We start from the raw sequence: 20,692 nt of genomic DNA on the forward strand, positions 1-20,692 counted from the left end.
CTGAATTGCCGAGGTTGTGGTTGAAGCTGGGGCAGTGATGCAGCAGGATTTCACAGGCTCTGACAGGGCCAGTGGGAGAGGAGGAGGGCATGAAATTGACATTTAATGAGGTATATTTTATCAGCCCACTGTTTTTTTGAGTGAGCCACTTCTGCAAGTTTGATTTTGAGGAGATCTTTACTGGACTGCAGAAGCTGTATCAGAGGGTGAGGAGTAGCCTACACGCTGTCAGAGAATTAGTGAGAATGTAACTTGTATCCATGGTGGATGGGAAACTGTTCACAGTGGTGCCATAATTCATTTAACTCCGTTCATCATGATCATGCATCAGCTCATAGTCAGCACTATGGCTTGATAAATTCATAGATATTATTGCAAGGGGCAAGCACAGCTCTATCAATATTTGTGAGCATGAGCAACTTTTAGATTTAAAGGAACCAGAACTAATCTGTACTTTTCACTGATAACCACTTCCATAGGATGTTAAATGCATGTTTGAGCTATTATATCTGAGTGTGTTTTATTTAAGGTACTGCTCCTCTTTTGAGTGTCAGTGACACTCAAAAGAGGAGCCATATCCTTACAAAATGTACTTTTTGTACCACACTGTACATTTTTTTCCCCAGCTCATTTTCAAAGCAGTGGTGAAGCTGGGTGACATAACAGAAAAGGGGACTGGATTTTAGACTGAAGTAACCAGCCCACAGTGAACTGCACATAACATGCTACATATTAAAATTCTGTAGTACTGATTGTGTCATACTCTCGAAATGTTTGTTTGTTTAACCCCACTCATGCTCCACTCTAGTAGCCAAAGGTTAATTATCTGTTTGTCTATCTGTGCACAGTGTTTTAAGGGAGCCTTCAGTCTACCCTGAACTGTCTGCGGTTCATCCGTCATCGCATCATGAGTTGATATCTACCAATATGTTGACAGTCACTCACTGTACGCACTGATCTAGAATAAGGTCTAGATGTGCTTTCTCCAAGTGTCTTGTCCCATGACTGTCATTCAACCAGTTACTTAATGGACTTGTATGTGCATTTGTGAAACTCGAGGTGCACACAAAAATCAACATCTTCATGTGCATTTATTTGGGAAGTGCTTTGCATGACCACCAGGTAACAGCACATAACAGCACAGCTGCCAAAATGCATCAGCGTATTGGCTACCAAAATGTATTAAGTTATTCTGATAAACACCTAAAGAATGGAGACCTAAGGTATCACTCATGTCTGTAGTGCCACCTTTCTCTATTAATTTAGACTGCTTTCAACTTTAGGCCACATCCTAAAACACTGTGAAGTGCACTTGTTTGCTGTTTGTTTAACTTTTATGTTATTTGTGATGTAGGATGTCAAAATAAAAGGTCCCCAAAGCAATTCTTCTTCTAGTTGAACCAAAATATATTGCTATGAGGTGCATGGTATGTATAATAAGTTAGAAAGCTTTGATAAGTTATCTTTGAAAACACTATAAAGCAATGTTGCCTATACCATTGCCCGCTGTGCCTGCACTTTATCATGGCAGATGGAGTCCAAATTCATTAATTTGCTACAAAGCTGATATGGAAAAGATCTTATGATATTATGCTGAATAGGAACTGAGTGACTGATCTATCATTTGCAGTGATATCATATCTTTTACTCAACTACAACATCTAACACTGATTTTAGTGGCAAAGGGAAAGTATGGTAAAGATAGGACCAAGACACAGATTGTTAAATAATTTAAACTTGAATGAACAGGCCGCCTAATACGTTTTATTTTTTGGACAGTAAACTAAATGTAGAAGCTGGATAGTTTTGCCATACCCATGTCTTTTAGACAAGATTTGTATGCCACAACTCTAATCATTTATAGTATGAAGGTTGAAGATGTCTTAACAGGAACATTCATTGTGCTCAAACCTTAGGAAATTCTAAGGAAAACACTTGTCAATGACATATCTTGTAACTGGTTCTTCCATACTTGAATTCTGTCTTGAAAAAAGTACTGAATGACTGAGTTCCTCCTGCACATGAAATGTCCTTGAGATCAAATGATGTGCAAGACAGTGCATTTTATTTGTCCCTGAGGTAGTCAAGCAAAGAAATTAATATTTTTTACAGTTATTTTATGTTGTGTATGTGACTAACAAACCATATATATGACTAACCACTGAAGATTATTACTATCCGCTCAAAGTCAGTTTGCCCCAGTATAATTGGATTGTGGCAATTGTTTCAAAAATTTCTCTGGCTTGCTGTAATCCAACAAAATATATCAAATCAGTGACAAAACCTGGCTGTCTGTGCATTGATTTTTCCCTGTGGTATATGGCTACAGGCATCAGGAGGCATATTAAGGTCAGTCAGTCAGAGCTGAGACACTTCAAATTTCATGTTGGTGTCCTTTATTTGGTGAGCAAATATTTACTAAAAATCATTTGTGCTCTTTATTGAACATGATCATGTTAATAAAGACAAGTGAAAATAAGTAGAAAATATAACTATGATTCTTGACACCTGGAATTGTCACAAATCATACAGTTCTCTTATTTCAGAAAGAAGCATACATCAGTTTGTGCTTGTTTTTTATCAATCCTTTGATCGCAAATGCAAGTTTTATGAGGCTATAACAAAAAGAGCCATGCAATAACCATGTAGCTTGGAATATAATAAACCCATATTATCATAGTAAAAGTCAGTGGTGTAGTCTACGTGATATGCAGGTATACGCCGTATACCCACTAGAAAAGGTCCCGAATTTCCGTATAACCACTTAAAAACACGCAGAGATACGTATCAGTATGTTTTTTAGACATAACGTTCACTTTCCCGTTCATAAAGTCGCCTTTTCTGTGTTAGGAAGCGGGCTCTTTTTGACCATAGGGTCTTCCATCAGGCGTGACGTTTCGGGGGACACTACAGATGGAGCTAATGTTAACGTTTCAGAAAGGGAGCCTCTGTGTGTGTGTGTGTGCGTGCGTGCTTGTGCGCGTTCATGCATGTGTGCGCGCGAGCACGTGCGCGCGTATACCCACTAGAATAAACTAGACTACACCACTGGTAAAAGTGGGCTGTATGCTGTTGGTCAGCTTTGAACATAACAGGCCTTGCATATGGCTAAAACACACAATTTTCATTGACATGCATGAAAATATTCAACAACAATTCAACAATTACATTAGAAAAAAAGAAGAGGGAGTATTTGACAATAGGGTTACCAGGATGGAGCCCTGTGGAACACCACATGCCATCACCCTATCATTATCCAAAACAAATTCTGTTTGTCACCAGTCAACAATTATTACCAGTCAGGAATATAAAAGCACTGTACAATTGCAATTTCACCATGTAATTTCAACATTTGTGTGATAAAATGGCATGATCAGCTGTGTGAAAGGGTTTGATCGATTTAAAAAATATATTGCAAATGCATGCTTATGATTATATACAGAAGAGTGGCTTTCATTGCTCTGTTCTTGGACTGCTATATTTGAGAAACAGGTCTTTCCAAGTCACTAATGATGATAACACTGAAGATGTTACACCAGACCCTCTTTGAGTATTTTAAAGGCTCTAAAGGGGAGTCCTTTAGACCTGGAACAACTTGGAGAACTTTTGGAGTAACTCCAGTTTCACGTTTTGCCAGTATATATGGCAATAACAGTACCAGTGTTACCAAAAGGATCTGATTTTGCCATGACATGTGGCCAAATTTCACATTTGATTAATTATACCCATAACATCCTTCTTACCAGAAGAAACCTGAGCAAGCTACTGATTCACAGGTGCTGAAGCTTTACTCTATGGTAACAACATGAATTGATATACAGAATTTAAAAAATCTAAATAAAGATATCTCTCAGATAACAGGATTAGCACGTGTTGGCTGTTGATGAACTCATGTATATGTACTGTATAACTGGCAAAGTTCAGTCAAAATGCAATTATTGATCAAAAATATCAACTTAAAAATCACCTGAAAACACAACAAAATCTCATAAGAAAGGCAAACATCTGTAAACTTGCATTGCAAAAATCTGACTTGCAGAGTTGACATGTGGCCACTGCATGTGTGTTTTCAACAGCATCTATGTTAACCTGCCATGTAAACTGCAGCCTTCCATGCTGGCTGTACTCCAACAGCCAGTTGCTGCTGCTGTTGCCCAGCAACATATACCATAGTTCAACTCTACTTGGGTGCCCAGCAGAAGTGCACTGCCCCACCCCCCACCCCCAGCCCAACACACACACACACACACACACACACACACACACACACACAGATACACAAAAGCAGCAGCACCACCACTGCCACACACGCCATCTTCAACACACTTCATTGGCATATATTTTGCATGGATGTTATTGGCCAAGCAACACCATCCACACATGGGAATGGGTATTAGTATATTTGCATGTATATATGTATGCGACTATGTACATGCGTAAAAATATGTTATTACTTAAGTATCTGGGTTGCTTTGTTGGTTTTCTTTATTCTAAGAGGGCCTCATGCTGATTTAGAGTTAACTTTTTTTGGTCTGCGCATGTCCGTGGGTCTTGTGTGTGGACATACACACAAGTGTCAACATACTTGTACGTAGTTCTGGTGTGTACACTACACTACACACTACAAGCTACAACAAAAGTTTGTATTGATGAACCTCTTCAGGAAGTCATTGTACTGCTCTGCCCTCCTTAGTTTGGTTCTCAGTGTTTTGGGTCTGCGTTATATTATGCTACAGGGAATCCTTCCCTGCTCAAGAAAACAGCATTTGTTCAACACACAGGACTGCAGACACACTCGAACTGCAGTTAAGATTTTGTGGCTGTGCACATCAGCCCCTCTGCGTGCCTTTGGGAGCTATGATTGCCCAACCCCACCCCTTGCATCCCTCCACAGAGACACTTACATGCACCTTCACGGAATGCTTTTTTGTTTTGTTTTGATGAGGATATATGCAGCAGGAAGTCTGTAATCCTAAGTTGTGACTTAAATTTGAATGCAGCAGTAACCCTACCTTAGTAGGTCTTGTTAAGTGTTTCTTAGCAGTAACTTCAGTTGTTAAATGGTAGTGAGATATTATTGGATATTGCAGTAATTTCACTCGTTTCCATTCTGACTACAGAAATTAGCCACCACTATCAGCAATAGTTTTTAACTGCCCGACCAGAAACTTATCAGAAACTCCACAGCACAGCCAGTGTGCTGCATAATGACTCTTTACGCTTAGACTAACAATTACAACCAACTTTTCTACATGTTCTCTCCCCAGTTTCATTCTATTTGTTGTCTGTTTGCTGTCAGTTTCTCCAACCAACTTCTCTCTGTCGTGGTTGCTCAGTCCTTAAAAAGTCGGTGACATTATGCCTGTTCCTTGAAAGGAATGAACTTTTCTCAACTTTAGAAAGTGCTCCACTCAGCCAAAATATAATTTGGCGTTCACACAAGAAGTGAGGCCATATTACCCAAGAACTGACTTCAGATCAGCCTCTACTGGCATTCATCTGCTGGGAAAAAAGCTAAACCTATCTCTTGCCAGAACTGAGGGCTAAATTGATTTCTTAACAGCATTTAGGGCATTTTTGCCTAAGTACAAATGCTATGGTTCCCAATGCTAAGTATCTGGAGAATCTTATGCACTGTCAAGGCGGTGGCTTGTCACACAGGGTCATTACCTGTATATAAAGGTACAACAATACAATTCATAGTAAAAAAAAAAAAAAAATGTTCAGTCCATAAAACACTTCCATAACAACTCGGTCAGCAAAGCCAGTGGAGGGATACTTTGCCGCAGGTTTTTGCTTTAAGTGAAAATGTAAATTAAACCCCCTTTGAAGGATCATCAAAATAACATTAGAGCATGTTCATCATTGCACAGGCACGAATGATGAAAGTCATGTGACGGTTAGAAAAAATGGAGTTGTGATTAAGCAAGTTTGAACTTGCTGGAAAAATTCATCATCAAAACACACATCCCAAAAATGCACACACATACACACACTGACTGTAGAGTGTGAATGACTTTACTCCAATTAAACCCTCTTGCTAAGGCTAGCCTTATTATCCTAGGAGCAGGAACTTGAGATTTCTTTCTTCCCCTCCTCTAGTCAAGCATCCATTATTAAAGAGCATGTTGATCATGTTGGGTTTAAGTCTCAGCTTTGAGATTCTTCCTTCATCTCCTCCTCATTTGCCATGCTGTGCGCTGTACAAATATGACAAGCATAGCCATGCTACTACTGAGGCCTTGTGCATGTGTGTCTGTGTGTGTGTGTGTGTGTGTGTGTGTGTGTGTGTGTGTGTGTGTGTGTGTGTGTGTGTGAGCACATGTGTCTAATGATTTTATTGAATTTTGTCTTCATCAGGGCTATTTTACTCTTCCCTAGAATCCTAGAAAGAGTATAATCTTCATTATGCCAGATGAGCTGCATTTTACTCTGACAGAAAAGCCCTGAAAACAATAATTGTACTTAAGTAAAGTAAAATAAAATGGGAAAAACTGTTGAAGTGCTAGGTTCTCAAACCCAAGCTGATTTTTCATGAATGAAATAAATCTGGTTCAGTGAAACATATACATGATCAAATATGCATTATAAGTTTAGGCCACGGAGCAAAAACGGTAGCTGCACTAATGTCAGTTTGAACACTGTCAGACTGTGATGGGACACCCAGGCTGGTCGTAGCATACAGAGATCAGCTCTAGAGCCAATAAATCACCTTTGCTGCAGTGCAAAGGTAATGATCTGTGGTTGGATTTCACAGTTTCCCAGGATGTCTGGTGGGTGGGTGACTGGTGCATTTTTATGGCCACAGGCTCTACAAATCCGGCGAGAGGGCTTGATGAATTAAGTGCTGAGATGTTAGCTGAATGTTATTCAGCACTTACTAAAAGCACAGCTGTCCTTACAAAGTCAGAATAGATCTACAATAATAGATACAATAATCTTTGTTGTTCTTTCACTCTTGAATGATAAGTAAGACCATTTTTTGTACTAAAAAAATTAAACTTGTAAGAAAAACAACAGTGGTTAAATCAGACAGTGCATATGAGTGACTCCTAAACAGCAGCCCCATAATTCTGTTGGTGTGCACTTACAATTACCATCTTAAATAATCAAAAGGAACTAAAAAATAAGCATATGTGTGCATGAAACTCCTGTCTTCATTGGTCGCACTGGTGAGCGGTCTGTCCAGGAAGCCTGTCTTGGTACTCAGTTGAACTGAGTGGACTGTACCTCTCCTATCTGGAAAGGTCCTTGTCACTTTGTCCATCGGCCAGGAAATATGTGGAGGAGGCGGCTGGGGTGGTGGATGAGTCAGTCACATGATCCATAACTCCAAGGCCTAGGACTGAGTTAAGTAAGACCCATATTCGATTTTGGCTAGCCAACATTAAGTTTTCTAACCTTAGCCATTACCTGTTCCTAACCTTAACCTTTACCCTGTCCTAAACTTAACCATCGTGACGAACCATTTGCCTAACTTTAATTAAGTCGCTAACAAAAGCAAAGCTAACAAAAGCTAACCAAAGTACCTAAAGCTAAGGTGTCAGTGGTTAAGAGTGACTGACGATAGAAACAGAACAGTCTTCTGACCTACTCAAAGGTACAGCAGGCACATACTAATCGATACTCACTGGGGGTGATTACAACTGATAACATCCATTCAATGTGTGATAACAGTCAAATTGGGTGGGTTTCATCCTTTTTTGGCTCTCCTGGAGCAGTGGCAGATATTCCCAGATCCACTTTTTCCAGAGAAGGTCTGAGAGATATTGAACTTGTTTCCCTCTTTGTTTGATGTATAAACCAAATTCCTCAAAGAGTCCAGTATGAAGCAGTGGTTTGGTTTTTAACAGTCATCAGAAAGTTTTGTGATGGAACAGCTATTTAGAATTGATTTGATCTCTTATGAAAACTTTCATCAACCAAAGATTGCTGTCGGAAAATGTACAGCACCTTTATTATGAGACGGATGCTGCATTCCCATGTTTCACCATAATGGGAGCCAGCAGGGAGATGGGGGGTGGGTGGGTTAATCTTCGTTCTGCTCCTTTCCTTTTTTGTTGTCCAACCTTTCCTTGAAGGCGGTGGCAGATAACACAGTCAGCAATAACGTCTCTGCAGGCTGAGTTTGCACTGGTGATCAAATAATTTTTTTGGAGAGCAGATAGGATGTGATTACGTTCAGCATGTCCAACTTGCTTGTGAATATGCTGTAGAATGAGTTTAGATATGGGTGGATCCTTTGACAAAAATGACAGGATGTTTTGTTTCTTCAGGCATGATGGCTTCATTAGGCATTCTCGTACTGTACATAGGTTGTTAGGATTTTATTTCCATTTTTAGCCTTAATTTGCACTGGCACAGTTGAAAGAACACAATCTTGTTTACCGGGCCCAGTGCGAGCACAACTCTTCTTAGCAGCAACAATAAGGCTTGCTGCTCGCTAGTTGCTCTTCAGGTGCTTTGTGCTTAACACTTATATGAAGAATTGTTGGGTGGTTCAGGTTGCATTGATTGCATGTGAGTTGGCCCTTGCAAACTCCTGCTGACATGACCATGGATTGGACTTCAAACACCACTCTCACAATGAGTCAGTCTTTAAAGCTGTATACTGTCCTGTATGGAGTGACCACCTTTGAACACACAGCATGACATGTTTTTGCTTTTGGATGGAGTAGTGTGATAAATATTCACTTCAGTAGATTTCACATCCTCAGAGGTGCTGACAGTTGCTACATTAGCAAGGTTTTTGTCTTTTTGTGGATTTGGAGCAAGCCTTTCCTTTAGCAATAGGTGTTTAAGTGTTGTGTGTGTTTGCAGAGATAGGGTCAGAGAGCACCTTATCTTGTTCAGTGAAGTTTACCAGATCAGGAAACAAAGCTCTGTTTATTCCCACGCCTCCCCCGTAGCTCAAAAGCAACTGCTCTCCATTTTTCCATCATGGAAGTTGGAAGTTTCATCACAAGATGTTTGAGGTTTGAGGTTTGGTACATTAATTTTCTTCCATGTGCTGTACTGATTTTACTTGCTGTAATTAATACATGTAAGGTTTGTTGCCATGATTTAACATGGACTGGTTATTCTCTTTCCTTGCTCATTTTCATTCGCACCATGTTATTGTGGAAGACTTTATCACTGATTCTTGCAACCTTTCTGGAGGACCTGCAGTGGAGCTAGAAGAAACAGAGTACCACCTTCATTGCTTTTAGACATACTGTAGTATTAGATAACTTGACTCCCTTCAAGCTTCTTGCTAAACAGTCTCTTCTGGCCAAGTCGTGATTGTGTTCTTGCCCCTGGCTATGCTGTTTTTATATGAGTCTGTCATAAATAGCTAACTCTCAGCCAGATAACTTGAGTGTGAAGCTTAAGTGCAAAAACTGAATAACAGATACACATGGCAGTAAACAGCAGTTTATTGAACATGGCTCTTATCCAGTGACAACCAGCTACATCCTATATAAATATATACACGTCCATATATATATATGTATATATATATATATATATATATATATATATATATATATATAGGCACATAGACACTGGAGTTGTCCCAAATAAAGAAAATGAAGGAGATGAGTAATTTGGGAGCTTAGTGTCATAGGAAAGCGAAGCAGATTTCCCAACTCAGAAATATGTCATACCCCATTTTTAAAATGTTGCAGAAAGAAATGCTGAGTGATGTGAATCTGTGACCCACCATCTGAGAAACTGTCAAATCAGTCAGCGGTTGTTGACTGGTTTGTAAATATATAAAACATCTGTGAATAAACATGGAGTAAGATTTGCTTTTCCCTCCATAACTAGCAGTCAATTTCTCACTGTATATTTAGAAAAGCATACCAATACTTTGAGTAAAATGAATGTAATGCCAGCAATGTATACAGTGTAATTTAACAGAGATGGATGCGGCAGCACAGTAATGCATATTGGCAAAACATGGAGGATTTCTCAAAAAGGAACCCTATATGAGTACAGTGATAATCCGCGGTCTGTATTATTGTTCCGAGGTATTTGCCTAATCTCTCTAAGTCTGAAAATGTATTGGAAATTGCATTGTCATATGGCTATAGTTACGGGGATGTCCCCTCTGCTTAAATGTCATCATGTGTTTATACTCTGTCCTCAGCTGTCCCCTTCCCCCTAAGCCACCGTCTTACAATGAAGGAGGTGTTTGACTGTGAAGGGAAGCCCCGTGTGGACCTCCTGAAGGCTCACCTCACCAAGGAGGGCCGCGTGGAGGAAGCTGTGGCTCTCCGGATCATCAACGAGGGAGCAGCTATCCTGCGCCAAGAGAAAACTATGCTGGACATCGAGGCGCCGGTCACAGGTAGTTTTTATGATATTATTCAGACCTGTAGATGCATTTGCTTTTCTCTTTCCCCCATCCAGGTGGATTTACCTGGCACTGGTAAGGATTCAGTGTGTTCAGGGTTCAGGATTCTGTGTCGATTTTGGTTTTCCTCACTCTTGCCATAAAGCCTAGCAACTATTTGGGGAAAACCCTGAATGGGCAGCATGGCTGTAGGACAACCTACTTTAAATCAATATCTATCATATATTTGATTTTATGGCTATATTTCTGTAGAGGAAAAGACTGTATATTCAGGTGAATCTGGCAGTGAAAAAAAAGGTATAGGAAATTATTAAATGAGAGGACAAGGAGTGAACATGTGCATTTATTACCTATAGTTTTAAAATAAATCTAGCACCAGAGTTCAAAGAGAGATGAAGACTAGGTAAGAGAGGATTCTATATGGACTGTATGGAGGTTCTAACAATGGGAAGCTGTCACTTTGAGATAAAATCTTAATTATCATGTCATGAAAGAAAAAAATAGATCTGCAGTACTTCAGACACACTATATCTGTCTTAATAGCTCTTCTCATTAAAGACTACCAAGGCACTGGCCAGTTGTTGGAGCCTTTTAAACGCTGCAGTGCTTTGACGTTTAAGGGATCCATGTTGGCTCCATCCTATGGCCTTGAATTGGCCCCTCTCTGGCCCAAATGTGAACCTGCTCAACCTATTCCGAATTCTGACGTTTCACTGAGTACAGCCCCAACTAGAGCAACAGCGGCATGTTGATCAGACTCATTTTTGGAGGTGGGCCAAATTAGAATTCATTACATGCACAAGTTAACAAGTGAAAACCTGCAAAGTTATTGTCACAGGCTTGCCACTTATGATTGTCAACATGAATAATGCAATTGTTTTCATTAGCTGCAGTGTCATTATATTCTGTTTTTAATTATCATTTATTTATACTCATTTTAGCAGCTTCAGTGCAAAGTATGCCTTTAGCAAAAAAAAAAATAAAAAAAATAAAAAAATGAATGTAAACAATCATGTTACATTTGTAGATATGTACAGTTCCTGATGCAAATCTGGCTGTACAGTGGCATGCAGAATTACCACAACATATGTATTGCCCAGTTGTGTCTGCTGGGTTTGATGGGGCTCCATTTTAATACATAGTGGCAATACTGAAATATTAAGGCTGTGATGGGACTATAAGGCGATGGGGTGAACCCAGCATCTCTTGTCAGTTTTTTGGGTCAGTGATCCTGTTGGGAGCAAGACAAGCCTGTGGTCAGTCTGTTTTGTCATTGACAGACATCTAGTCATCTTCAAACAACATTATGGTTTAATGGGCAGCTGGATTCTCTGGGAGTTAGTTAATGTTAGCCAGCTCCTTCGATGAAACAAGCATTCAACTAACTCTTAACAAAAAGCTAACTTTGTCTTGCTACCACAGTACATTCAATCTTAAAAGAATAAGCTGAGTTACAGTTGATTGGGTTAAAAGACTGCTGAAATGAATGGTGCAATAACCATTTTTTTTCTTTTTTTTTCTTTTTTTTTTATCTCCGCAATGTGAAACTGTAGTGCCAGAAAGTAAAATGTGTCAGGCTTCCAAGATTTAACACATTGGGAAACCCTGTAGTGTTATAGAATAAAGTCATTTAAAGTTAACCTCTCAAGACACTGGTGAGTTTGACACAACCCTGCTGGCTCTGAAAACACTTTCAGCATTTGAAAAATCCGACTACCCATTTCATATACTGTGTTTTTCTGACTAATATGGACCCAGTTTCTGTCATCGGGGAATGAGCAGCTACATGGGAAGATTGTAATGATCTATGTGGGCGTGAGCGTTTATGACTGGCTGCCTGCCATTAAGATCAATGTAGCCTATAGAATAAGCTACATTGAGGTGAATATGAAGAGATGAATATGATAAGCTACTCACTGACACATGGTCACTCTGCTCTATGTTTGCCACTGGTCCCGCAGTGTTGTTAAGCACCGCACGAAACATTTATTTTGTCCAACTTCAAATCCAATGCACAAACTCTGATGATAGACAGAACAAAAAGAGGGAAAGGTGTTTCTCAAGGGGTGTCTGCACACACATTTATTAGAATCAGATGAGCACAGCTTCCCTATAAAATAAGCAATAAACAAGCCGGTGTCCTGTTGGCTCCTTATTAGTGCCAACTAGACACAGGCACATTTTTATCCATTTGATCCGTTCCATTCTGTTGAGCATATCCTCAAAAAATATGTGGATTACAGCTAAACATGTTGGAAACGAGAAATCACACAGCATCCCTGTGGCTTACCTGGTTTGCTTGAAAGGCACTGGAGTGTTTTACAAAAAAAAGGAATCGGCAAATGGACGGAATGCACATTCACCTCAGGAGAAGTCCCGGCTCCTCATCTTTGACTGCCGTCAGGAAGATGTAGGCTTTATGTATTAAGCATGAAATATGGATGATGATCTGAGTATTGTGCATGGGCATTTGTGAGCATGGAGCTGTATGGAAGTCTGTTTTATCTCTTGAGCTAGAGCTATGTTTGAATGCCTCTGCAGCGGAATGTGTGTGTGTGTGTGTGCACTGTGTGTGTGTGTGTGTGTGTGTGTGCATTCATATATTATCAGGCATTTATGCACTTGTGAATCTTTACTTGTTGGTGCGTGTATGTGGGTGTCTATGTGCATGTGCGTGCATGTGTGTGTGTGTGTGTGTGTGTTTGATTGCTTTAGTCACACAGGCAGTCTCCCACTCACATTGCTCTAAGCTTTGAGTGGGCGAAGGCCACTGTGGAGCTGATAGGGGAGACAGAAAAGAGAGGAGATGGAGGATGAGTAGGAGAGAAGGAGACAGAGAAAGATGATAATGAAAAATTGAAGGCAGTGAGGAAATGAGATGTAGGTTTGCACTCCACAGCCATAGTGTTCACCTAGAAAATGTATGTATCTCCCAGGGGGTTTGAGCTCCCAGAGTCCTATTCAGCCTCCTAGGGTTGTTGCTGAGGCCCGGCATCCTGGTTCCTCTGTGGCAGACAGAGGCCTTTTAGGCAAAAATTAACAAAACATCTCTGTGCGAACAGTACTTAAAGGAAACCAAAAGTTGTACCTTTTCTTATTCTTACAAAAAAAAAAATCCAGTCGTCATTGTAAGAACAGTTTACAACCTGTGACTTGTTCATTTGGTTCAACTTATACCTGAACATGCAAATTAAACAAAGAGTTCAGGTAAAAAGAGTTTCTGCAATAAGAGTTCTGTAATGTTTGCTTTCCTTTTGTTGTTTTCCAGTGTGTGGGGACATCCATGGGCAATTCTTTGACCTCATGAAGCTGTTTGAAGTGGGAGGATCACCAGCCACCACACGGTACCTGTTCCTTGGCGACTATGTGGACCGTGGCTACTTCAGTATTGAGGTAGGACCAAATGAATATTATTAGCTAACTGCTATGATATCATATCGAAAATGAGTTGCACAGTAGTGCCCTGAAAGTTACAATGTATAGAATTTAACTGGCTATGATGTTTCATCTCCCGTTTTAAATTGATGTTATGGTGTAAGCTCTAAAACACATTAACAGTTTAAAGACAGGGATTGGTTTTACATTGTATTTTTAATGGCATTCTGTTTTTTTGATACTGTATTCTTGTTATTATGCGGCTAACCAGCCAGATGTGAATCCATTTATGTCACTGAGATATTTTGAGCACAGCTACAGTGGCGCTTAATAAGGGGAAAAAAATTCAATGGGTCAGATTTCAGTGTTAACCTCTGGAAAATAAAAGAGCTGGAGCTTCTTTGTAGACTCAGTTATTTGCAGCAATACAAATAAACACATACAGGGAAAAATCCAGCATAGAAGAGGGAGCGCACACTTCTTTCAACCCATAAAGCTCCACTGTAGCTGCAGCTGGGTTTTTTTATATGCATTGTGTTTGGTGATACATTAAAAAAAGAAAAAAAGAGTTTGGCCATTGCTGGGTTCAAACCATTTGGAGAGACGCAGCAGTGTTTACAAAAATACATAGCAGGTGATTGGATCAACCATCTGTCTATAATTAGCTTCCTCAACCAGTCAGACAAACAAGTCATCTTCATAGCATGAAAGCTAAACAATCAGCAGCAAATGTTTTGGTGAAAAAGAGCCAGCATATTGGTAACTGTATTGCTATCTTGTTAAAATGGTTAGGACATGATTCTCACATTGACATTGATGACCTGTTGATGACCTTCAAGTCTTGGCATGTTCTTCAAATTTGCAAAGTGGTCCAGCCGTTTTGTGGCTTCCACTATAACGCTTAAGTCAAAGCAAACTAACTGGCTAGATCAGCTGGGTGTGCCAGGTTAATGTGTATCACCAATCCCTGTTATGAAACACCACTAGTTTTTTAGGCTGGATTTTTCTTTTACAAGAATAATTCATGCTACATCAATACAGCAATGTAACGCATTCATTCTAATCTCCATGGCTGATTTGACTTATAGTTGAAACTAAACTCTGTTTAGTCTTAATATGCAGCCAGAAGCCCAAAGAAGGAGGGAAGGATGGAATGAAATAAACAAGCAATAAGTGCACCCAGAATTTGCATAAAGGGAAGCGCTCGTGTTGACTTGAAAGCAGGATTTTCTCAAACAAATATGCCCATCAGTTCTGTAAATTATCTCGAAATTTTTGTCACCTGTCAAGATCAGTCACCAGAGATTGTTATTCATGCATTATACATTATTCAAATTAAATCCAGTGTGGTCAGCTAAAGGTCAGTTTTAAGCCTCTCTCTGATTTTGGCCTATGGACATCCATAGATCATAGAGGGGATTGATTTCATATTTAACATATTATATTTGCAGCTGTTTGTATAACTTAACATTTTGTTCCACATGTTTTTTTTTTTTTTTGACAGTGTGTTTTATACCTTTGGTCGCTGAAAATCCTCTATCCAAAGACACTATTTTTACTTCGAGGAAATCATGAATGTAGACATTTGACAGAATATTTCACCTTCAAACAAGAATGTGAGTACCTTTCAGTGCTTATTATGTTGTTTTTCTCTCCCTGTCTTGCTAATGTCAGGTGTAGCCTGGAGCAGTTTAGGTAGAGATTATAATTGATGTACCTTTCCTCAGAAGCGGAGAAGTTAATTCCATATGAGAGAACAAAAAAAAGATGGATTTTGTGATGAACAATGGGAAACTGAGTTGATAATAAAACACATACAGAAATGCAAACAGTCAGACACAAAGGAGGAAATGGGAAAAGCTTTTTTCTGGGTCTCTCACTCCAACAGTGATGGAGGGGAGCGCTCTCCTCAGCCTCCTACTGTAATTCAATGGACTTGTGAGCATTTTCAGCAGCGTAGTATTGCGCCTTCAGTCTGAATGGGCCCCTCCAGCCAGGGAACTAGTGAAAACAGCCACCCCTCTCCCCCACTACCAAAGCCACTGAAAGAAAATGTGGTGCATGAAGCGCTTAACCATTTACACTGGAAAAAAAAAAATCACCATCTTAACAAGTCATTTAGTCTCATATTCAGTCTTAAAATCTTGTTTTTCTTTACACATGTGATAAAATCTGCCAGTTGAATGAGATAATCCCACTTGTTTCCAACACTAACGAACTTGCTCATATTATTTTTATTATATTGCTCATAGTATTTTTGAATGAAGTATCATTTTCTTGACCCAAGTGGTCTGGTCTGTCTTGCTCTGCCTTGTTGCAACATATTAATACTTGTTCCCAGAAAAATTCCTGAAACAAGTGCAACTGCATTGGAGACAAGAGGGATGATCTCATCCCTCTGGCAGATTTTTTTTTAAACTTATTTTAGGAAAAACAAGATTTTAAGACTCAACATGAGACTAAATGACTTGTTTAGATGGAGATTTTTTTGCTGTGTACTCAATGTTGACACATATAAATGATTTAAACCTTAACAGCAGCATGCACTGTGAACTGCAGGAAAAAAGCAGAGCAGGTTTGCAGGCCCTGATTATGAAACTGATTATGCAGGAAATTAACTAATAATGAAAAAGTTGTTACTTAACTATTCAATAGTGATAAATATATATTGTATAAAAGTTGAGTCATTATCAATGAATTGTGGTTATTATATGTGCTAGGTTTTATCATCTCAACCTGTATATATTTCTGTATAATAATCAATGTTTCCGTTTATCTTGTAATTACCGTTTTTTTTTTTTAACCTGGAAAATCTGTTGAAGCCTGACATGTTTAAATTTCTCTTGGCCAAGGAAACTCACAGTGACAATGATTATTAAGCTATCATTTCACTAAGTGCTGACATGGCTGACTGTATTTCCATCTTTGTCATGCTCAGGTAAAATCAAGTACTCAGAGCAGGTGTATGACTCATGTATGGATGCGTTTGATTGCCTTCCCCTGGCTGCCCTCATGAACCAACAGTTTCTGTGTGTCCACGGTGGACTGTCACCTGAAATACACACCTTAGATGACATAAAAAAGGTAACAACCTCCTGATTATGGTGTTTCTTTAGGAGTGTGTGGTTTGACTTTATATACCTTAAATTTCGGCATCTTTTCCATTTAGTTGGACCGGTTCAAGGAGCCACCAGCCTTTGGACCCATGTGTGACCTGCTGTGGTCTGATCCTCTTGAAGATTTTGGCAATGAGAAAACCCAGGAATATTTCAGCCACAACACAGTCCGAGGCTGCTCCTACTTCTACAGGTGAGCCGCCCCCTCTGCATCTCTAAACTACCTGTCTGATGAGGGGTTTTCTCAGGTTGTTCTTTATGGATTTGAACACTCCTGCTGTCTTATCCAAACTGCCTCTAAAAAGGAACTGGATGTCTTTTTGAAACACATCCAGACTGTATAGTGTTGCTTCCATGCATCAATATTTTTATATAAATAAATTTTTTATCTCATCTTGTGGTGTGACTAATCTCCTGTATCAAATGCACTGATAAAATAGTTACCATTCAGACATAATCAAACAGGTTTGCTTGCTGTGGAAATTTAAATTCCCCTCCAGTCCTTAGTGTCTTAAAACAGCTTAAATGTAACTCTAAACCTTGCCCTTAATAAAAATGCACACATCCATGAATATACAAAGAGTCCCGTCCACCCCTCTGCCTGCTGGCACACCGGCTCGTAACCAGAGCTCTGTCCACAGAACGTGGAAGTCCTGTCAAGCCATGGACATTGTGCCATATTTCATAAAATGACCATGAAAAAAAAAAAATTCAGCGAATTTCATAGTGCCACTAATAATGATCTTGTGAAGCAGCCATTTCCATTTGGTGTTGTTGATTTTTTGTAAACAAACACAACCGGCTGTCCAGCACTGTGACTGGCAGGACTGGCGCTAATGATATGCAAAGTAACACCCTGTCAGCTAACGGGACTGGCTGTGGGATTTGTGACGTACCAAGTCTAGCTGGCCCGGGACATTTCTGAATCTTATAGGGGTGTCCACCTCCAGTAGAGTATTGTGAAAACTCCACTGTATTGACAAAGTTTGCACAGACGCAAGTCAGTATAGTCAATTTAGGGGACATAAACTTAAGAAAAAACAAACAAAACTTTGAGTAGAGGGGGCCTTTTCTATGCCATGGATTGATGTAACACTGCAAATTGTGTTATAGGAGGTGTTCACTTCAGTTCAGTGCCAGGCAATAATTACAGACATTCTTTAAATTGCAAAAGGTTATAACTCCCACACTATGGATCTTGTAACAATAAAATCATATGTAACACTGACCATACTTTTTTTATTTAGACACTGAAATTCACTTTAAGGGATTTGATAACATTTGAAGGTTTATAAAAACAGTTATTTCTTGTAGCTTGTGATTTTTGACCCATCTGCAAATGTGCGACTGAACATTAATTCTCCCACAAATTTTATTCTGTTAATGTGTTCAATCACATTTTATGCAATTTGGTACTCATACTCCCCTTTGTTGGTTGAAATCCTATGTTCGACTGTGCTCAAATATGTTTCACATACTGGTATTTAATATGGACATACATGCCATATATGGAAATTCCCTATATGTGCATGGGTTGCTTATGTGACTTACAGAACAAATTGCAGGAGGCAGAGAGTTTTCTGTCAAATAAAAAAAGAGAGATGGAGGAAGTTAAAACATAACGGCGCAACAGACTGAAAATGTGTTTGTTATTCAACTGCAAGTTAATAGATTCTAGTCTAACATAACATTGCCAGAAATAGTTGACACACAACCACACACTTCAGTGCCAGGGCATGTAAAAAAGGATGAGCGAACACTGTTTTAATATTATTTTGAGGTGGAAGACTTCCAAGTCTGTGGAAGATTAGATGGCAGTAATGGTGATAGTTTTCTTGATGAAAATCCAAGGCAGTGCAGACCTCTGAGTAGGAGCTGCAGTTCTGTTCAAATCATAAAAGTAAAGTCAGGGAAGATTTGCTCCTGCATCTGAAGAGGAATGACATCCTCGACATTGTGTCCAGAATAATGGCTGTTCAGATTCAAGTTACACTCTCAAGAACTCTGCTGTAATTCTCTTTTGGGTCCTGTGAAATCCAAAGAAGATGGGGATTACAAGGCATTTGCAGGCAAAGGGAGAGGTGTCAGAGGTGCTTTGATCTGTTACTTCAAATAATATCAGATGAAATAATCACTTGTAAGTGTGGGAAATTCAGACTTTAAAATATGTTTTGTTCAGACACTGGATTCTTTATGCATAATTGGGCAAAACATCATTTTAGTCACCCTCAGTGAAGCACTTATAAATAGTGCAGAAACAGTTAAACAAATGCTTTTAAACCTGCTATAGCATGTCATTCACATTTACATACATGTTTTCAACAGCGAATAGTTTTCAAGAGCATACCAAACAATGCTCTCTAAAAATTGTGAATTCACTCTTACAATTTACTAGAAAGTATATTAGAGAAAGTATATTAATAGCCAAGAAGGACAGAATCTGGCTGTTGTGGCAGAGTTTGATAAATGCCATTTCAAATATCAGTGGTGACATCAGGTTGTGGTGTCAGCCCAACATAATCTAAGATCACGTTCTTTCTTGAGTTGAAGTAAAACAATAAAACAGGGAGAAATCCATTTGATGAGAGGAGAAGATACCAGCTTCTTCTCCGACAGTAGCTTCAGTATGCCTTAATGCATTGCAGCCACAGTTTGCTTCCCTGGTAGCATGTGAAATATAATTTCCATTTAAACGTCTCACCAGGCCACCGCATTGTTCTCTGCTCCCGCTCACTTTCTCTCAACTCAGAAAATATACCAACCTATCATTACTGCCCTCTCGACCTACAGCTATACAGCACAGAGAACCCTCTTCACACTCGTTCTCTGTGGGCTGTCAAAAGGAATGTAGAAAATGTAGAAAATCACAGAGTGAAGGAGCAGCAGAGGTAGAAAAGGCGGTTTGAGGGAAAGTTGGTACGCCAAAAAAAGTAAATTACACTACTTCATCCCAAAATAACACGAGAACAGTTTATGAAATTGATGATATCTAAGAAGTTTTTTTTTTTTTTTTTTCTTTTAAGGAGTACTTCACCTGCAAATGGAAATTCATTGCTTCACTCCCATGTATTGCATTCTAGGTAAAAAAAAAAAAAATAAAAAAAAAAGTATATACACATACACTATATTACCAAAAGTATTCGCTCACCCATTCAAATGATCAGAATCAGGTGTCCTAATCACTTGGCCTGGCCACAGGTGTATAAAATCAAGCACTCAGGCATGCAGACTGTGAAACAAGACATTTGTGAAAGAATGGGCCGCTCTCAGGAGCTCAGTGAATTCCAGCGTGGAACTGTCATAGGATGCCACCTGTGCAACAAATCCAGTCGTGAAATTTCCTCGCTCCTAAATATTCCACAGTCAACTGTCAGCTCTATTATAACAAAATGGAAGCGTTTGGGAACAACAGCAACTCAGCCACGAAGTGGTAGGCCACGTAAAGTGACGGAGAGGGGTCAGCGGATGCTGAAGTGCATAGTGCAAAGAGGTCGCCGACTTTCTGCACAGTCAATTGCTACAGAGCTACAAACTTCATGTGACCTTCAGATTAGCCCAAGTACAGTACGCAGAGAGCTTCATGGAATGGGTTTCCATGGCCGAGCAGCTGCAGCCAAGCCACACATCACCAAGTGCAATGCAAAGCGTCGGATGCAATGGTGTAAAGCACGCCGCCACTGGCCTCTAGAGCAGTGGAGACGCGTTCTCTGGAGTGATGAATCACGCTTTTCCATCTGGCAATCTGATGGACGAGTCTGGGTTTGGAGGTTGCCAGGAGAACGGTACATTTCAGACTGCATTGTGCCGACTGTGAAATTTGGTGGAGGAGGAATTATGGTGTGGGGTTGTTTTTCAGGAGCTG

At 39.6% G+C, this 20,692-nt stretch overlaps 1 protein-coding gene across 1 annotated transcript in view; it reads left to right on the forward strand.

The window, feature by feature from the left end:
- Positions 1–20,692, forward strand: part of LOC115371796 (serine/threonine-protein phosphatase 2B catalytic subunit alpha isoform-like) — a 41,187-nt gene that overhangs the window by 619 nt on the left and 19,876 nt on the right. Inside the window, exons 2-6 of the mRNA XM_030069341.1 lie at positions 10,133–10,333; positions 13,608–13,732; positions 15,219–15,330; positions 16,653–16,798; positions 16,884–17,023. Of these exons, the coding sequence (XP_029925201.1) occupies positions 10,133–10,333; positions 13,608–13,732; positions 15,219–15,330; positions 16,653–16,798; positions 16,884–17,023 (724 nt within the window). The remainder of the gene's footprint in view (positions 1–10,132; positions 10,334–13,607; positions 13,733–15,218; positions 15,331–16,652; positions 16,799–16,883; positions 17,024–20,692) is intronic.

This window comes from Myripristis murdjan, chromosome 14 (assembly GCF_902150065.1).
Source record: "Myripristis murdjan chromosome 14, fMyrMur1.1, whole genome shotgun sequence".
Taxonomy (NCBI): Eukaryota; Metazoa; Chordata; class Actinopteri; order Holocentriformes; family Holocentridae; genus Myripristis; species Myripristis murdjan.